Below are 5,154 nucleotides of genomic sequence, written 5' to 3' on the forward strand. Positions count from 1 at the left end.
CCTTCGCGCGCGCGCTCGCGGCGACCGTTGGGCGGGCGGGAAAACGGCGGGCGCGCGCCCCCTTTTCTCCCCCTCAGCGCTTCCCGCGCCTCTCTCTGAGGGGCCCGGCGGGCCGGCAACGGCTGTGACATACCCAGAGCGCGCAGCGAGGCGTCCTGAATGGAAAAGGGAACTCCCCCCGGGGCCCATTGGCCCTACGCGGCCGTTCGTCACCAGCGGACCGCCCTCGGGGGCTTGTGTGGGGCGGGGCGACGAAAAACCAGCCTGGAGATGAGATCGCTCCTGGTCTGCTCGCTTAATGTTAAATACCACAAGAAAACAAAACAGAAAACAAAAAACAAAACAAACAAAAAAAAACAACAAAAAGCTCCTCCCCCACGCTCCGGGATTATAAAAAAATAAGAATATACACATTCGAAGAGCTTAATACAGTATAAAGTTCCCGATGCAGCCGTGCTGGGAACGCACACCCTCAGGGCTCTGTGTACAAGTCTAGATGGTCCCACCGAGAAGAAAAAATAAAGGAAAAAATTACAAAATAAACCACCCCAACCCCTTTTCCCCGAGCCTCCTTCTGCCCCGGCTTGCTTGCTTGAAGTAAGGCACAGTTCCCAGCTGGCAGGGCTGTGTCAGTGCCCGGCAGAGCCCTTCTGGGCGGCAGGCAGCAGGCCGCGGCGCTGGGCGTGCTCCAGCACTGCGCTGTAGCAGAAGAAATACTGCTCCGGGGTCTGGATGCTGAAGGCACGCTGCGTCCTCATGCGCTGCACCGTCTGCTGGATGTCCAGCGTGCCCACGTCCTGCAGCTGCGACAGGCAGATGTCCAGAGCACACAGGGTACCTGGGGACAAATGCGAACATCGCTCAGCCAACACACTGCAATGCAACATCTCCCCCCCCCACCACCATGGTGCACTCCTTACCTGTCCTGCCGATGCCAGCGCTGCAGTGCACCACGAGCGGAGGGCCCCCTGGGTGCCCCTTGAAACGCGGTCCCAACGCACTGACGGCCACACGCTGCTGCTGCTTCACGGCCCCCAGGAAGTCAATGAGCGTGGCTGCCGATGAGGGCACGCCGTAATCCGGCCAGCTCAGGTATTGGAAGTGGGAGAGCAACCGCCGCTCTCTGCCCTGGGGGTGAGCGGGGGGGTCAGTGGGATGGGATAGTCCCACGGCACCCGCTGGGCATGAACACCTTAACACACACACCTCAGCACTGTGGATCTCTAGGATGGTTTTCTTGTAATGGCTGAGGTTTTCCACGCCCAGGTTGGTGATGGTCAGTGCCCCGAAGCGCATCTGGAAATCCTTCTCCAAGGGCCAGTACTGGCCGCACTTCCTCCTGCCCCCCTCCTCCAGCCTGCAGATGGGATGTGGTGATATGGGGACAATGTCCTCCCTGACAGCATCACGTGGTGCCCTGGATCCCCTAAGGTGCCCACAGCATCCCTCTGCAATGCTCTGTACTGGGGCAGCTTAGGGACACCAGGTATGCAGGCAGCAGAACACGGCTGGCTCTCCTCTGCACTGCACAGAGGTGTTTTCAGGATATCCCCTTCCTCTGGGATGCAAAGTGCTCTCCAGCTGTGACAGCAGTTGATCCAATAGCAAAATCAATTGTTTTGCCACCCAGGGCACTCACCGAGTCGTCATCACGATCACCAGGACGTTCTGCTCCCACACCATGCGCCAGAAGTCACCATAGGTATTCTCCAGGGGCCCTGCAGGGACAGCCTGCTGTCACTCGGTGAGGCTGCGCAGGACAGGCAGTCCCTGGGCATCCATGGACACGGGAACCACACAGAGGGTGGTGACACACTGAAACAGGTTGCCCAAGGAGGTTGTGGATGCCCCATCCCTGGAGGCATTCAAGGCCAGGCTGGATGTGGCTCTGGGCAGCCTGGTCTAGAGGTTGGTGACCCTGCACATAGCAGGGGGGTTGAAACTAGATGAGCACTGTAGTCCTTTTCAACCCAGGCTATTCTATGATTCTAAGAACACACAGCCCTTACCCTGGGTCCCAATGTACGCGTTCCTCTGCTTGTAGCCATCCATGAAGCTGGCATTGATGTAGTCGGTCAGCTGGGGACAATGACAAGGCATGAGTGCACCACAGGGATGGCTTCAGCATGAGCCCCTGGGCTCAGCTTCAAGCAAGCCAAATGAGCGAGAATCCAGGTGCTGGGTGTCAGGGATGGGCTGGTGGAACGGTGCAGGATGTGAGGGGAGCTCACCTCTGGGCGGCTGTAGGGCTTGGCCAGCTTCACACGGGTCTGGTCCAGGCAGGGCACGTCTCCGTAACGGTTCTTCTCCTGGTTGTAGGGCGCCCTGGGGCAGGGACAGGGCAGGGCAGCGGGGCATCCCAAGGCATTGCCCAGGGCTCTGCTGCTATCAGCTGGCCGCAGCCCGGGGAGTGATGTGCACCAGGTCCCCGCTGCCCCTCCCGCCCCACTCAACTCACAAGGAGCAGACGAAGGTCCCGGCCGGGCTCCGGCGCCGGATGTCCTCATACTCCTCGTAGATGCCGCGCTTCTGCTTGCGGCTGACGTGCTCCAGCAGCTCCTGCGGGGTGAGAGCCTTGGGGCTGGGCACATGGAGCGAGCCGTTGTCGCGGGGGGTCACCAACGGCACCAGGATAAGCTCATCCAAGGGGTCAGGGTGCCCGTTCTGCTGCGGTAGGAAGCGGCAGTTCCAGCTAAGCGGGTCCAGCTTGAGGCAGCCGCCGAGGGTCTCGGGCAGGCACTCGCGGGGCAGGTGCTCCTTCAGCTCCGACATCTTCACCATCTGCACCTGCAGAGGACAGGCATGGGCACTCAGCTCAGCCGGCAGGAGGGCCCTCCTCAGCTCCCAGGCTGCACGCAGCTCTGGCAAGCAGCAGGGATCTTTGGGCACACCGTTTCAAGCAGCAACCAAGTTTATCTTCTCCCACGTGGCTCATTTTCTTTCCCTTTAAAGCTCCCAGCCCCCAGGAGCCTGCAGCCCCCACACTCACCCTCTCACGCAGCTTCTCCTTCAGAAGCAGGCTGATGATGGAGTAGGGCACGCGGAACCACATGGGCGCTCCCACGATGAACACCTTCTTCAGCCTTGCCGGGAAAGCGCCCTGCAGACAGTGAGGGCTCAGGACGGCTCAGCTCCATGCTGCAGGACTAACCCATACCCAGTGTGTCCCCACGGCAGTGACAAGTGCAGGGGCCCAGGGCTCCCAGGGCAGCCCACACTCCGATCCGCACCGATTTCCATGTGGCCAGCAGAGGGCTGGACTCGGTAAGCCAGCAGTGAGGGCGGGAGCGGGGCTTTGAGCCCCAGCTGCTATTTACTGGGAGCTCTTTTTTCCGGAGAAGGGAGGAGGCACGAAATGCCAGCACCATTAAAAAATAATTTGCATCTGTTTTCATGAAAGCGCTGCCAGCAGCTGTGTGAGGAATCCAGCGCGTGGGGACAGCTGATCCCCTCCTGGTGCCTGCGCCTCCCTGAGGGGCTGCGGCTGTGGATGGCATCCAACCTCCTGCATCCCCCCATCCCGCCCCATCTTATCCCGCCCAGCTCCATGCCACCCTATCCCACCCCATCCCTGCTGCCGCTACCTTCAGCAGGTTGAGGATCTTCTTGCTGAGGTCCAGCTCAAAGTTGGTGTACTGCGAGCCCGCCATGTCGTAGATGAACACCAGCCCGTTCCTCTGTGTCTCGAAACTGGGCAGGAGGAAAGAGCAACACCACTCCAAGATCACGCATGCGCCCTGCTCCCCTCGGTGACCCCAGGAGAGTCCCCTCTGTGTTCCCAGCGAGATGGAGCCCCCAAAGCTGCCTCTCCCTCACACTCACCCTGAGCCCATCCCAGCTGCACTGCCCATGGTGGCTCAGCCCACAGACAAAGCCCAGGCCCAGAAACGGGGTGACTGGGCTCTGCATTCCAGCAGGGATCCCAGTGCCGGGGCTTTCCAAGGGCCGGAGATCCCCAGCTCAGTGACATGAGGCACACGCGGACGCCTTAATGATGCCACTGATTTTTGCCATGCCTGGAAGGCTTCTAAACAGGCTGTCATCAATCCTTGGCATGCAAACACAGGGCAAGCGGCTGCTTATAGGCTACTTAAACAGAGCTAACAGAGCTCAGACCGCAAGCAGCGACAAAGCAGCAATACAAGGCAGTGCTGGAAAACGGGGCTCAGCTCACCTCTCCACGGCCCTGTCCAGCAGGTAGAAGAGCGCCTGGAGCACCACGTGCTGCACGCTGCGGCTGGGGTGGTGCAGCTTGGCCGTGAACAGGGCGATGGAGGCCCCCGAGGGGTCCCGAACGCTCTGTGGGAGAAAGCGAGGTCACGGCGTGCCCGCAGGCAGCACCGCGCTGTGCCGCATCACACCGTGCACCTACCAGGATGGTGAACTTGCCGCTGAGCAGCTCCGAGCGCAGTGGCTCCTCATGCGGCTTCAGCTTCACGATGCCTTCCTTGAGCCGCGTCTCCTGCGGCAGGGACACAGCGTGACCCCCAGCATGACACTCGGGGACACACGGGGTGTGTGACCCCATGAGCCGCACCCCATACGTACCCGGTAGGAGTGGAAGAGCTCAATGGCCCGCAGGACGTCGAACTTGCGGGCCATGAGGAACTTGACGGCCACGTTCCAGGAGAGCGGGGACACATTGTACTGGCCTGTCCACTTGTTGATCTCTTCCAGGAACTGCTTGGTGGCCTGCAGGACAGAAGGGCATTCCCATTAGCATCCCCCAGACTCCCCAAAGGCAATTTGATTGGGGAGAGCTGGGTGGTGTAACAAGGGTAACGAGCAAGGCTGGCACTTAGGCTGGTGTTCCGAAGTGATGTCAGATGGGCCAGCACCAGATGCGCCCCAAAATGTGATCTACCAAGGAAGACTCCCTACCCTCCTGAGATAAACCGAACAGGAGGAGAGAGATTGGGAAAAAAAGCAAAATACTGCGTCACAGCCATGTCCCAGATCCCCAGGCACTGGGACAGCCCCTCTTCCCACCCGCACATCCCAGGGCGATGCTCGGCCACCAGCCCCGCTCCAAGCCCAGCAACATCCTCCTGTGGTGACGCACGGCCGGAGGAAGCCGGGACGTCACGGGAGGCGCGGGGCGTGGGAAGAACGTGCACACAGCCCTACACAGCCCTACACAGCCCCACGGGCACG

The 5,154-nt window shown here is 60.6% G+C and overlaps 1 protein-coding gene across 1 annotated transcript; it reads right to left on the bottom strand.

Moving 5' to 3' along the window:
• Positions 1–271: 271 nt before the first annotated feature.
• On the bottom strand, positions 272–5,116 carry PTPN9 (protein tyrosine phosphatase non-receptor type 9). The gene is made up of 12 exons (XM_010717239.3): positions 4,549–5,116; positions 4,373–4,462; positions 4,175–4,299; positions 3,585–3,690; positions 2,990–3,100; positions 2,459–2,787; positions 2,232–2,325; positions 2,010–2,079; positions 1,640–1,718; positions 1,207–1,357; positions 921–1,128; positions 272–838 (listed from the first exon to the last, which is right to left on the bottom strand). The coding sequence occupies exons 1-12, from the start codon at positions 4,600–4,602 to the stop codon at positions 630–632; spliced, it is 1,626 nt and encodes a 541-aa protein (XP_010715541.2). The 5' UTR covers positions 4,603–5,116; the 3' UTR covers positions 272–629.
• Between the last annotated feature and the right edge of the window lie 38 nt (positions 5,117–5,154).

Source organism: Meleagris gallopavo, chromosome 12 (genome assembly GCF_000146605.3).
Source record: "Meleagris gallopavo isolate NT-WF06-2002-E0010 breed Aviagen turkey brand Nicholas breeding stock chromosome 12, Turkey_5.1, whole genome shotgun sequence".
Classification (NCBI taxonomy): Eukaryota; Metazoa; Chordata; class Aves; order Galliformes; family Phasianidae; genus Meleagris; species Meleagris gallopavo.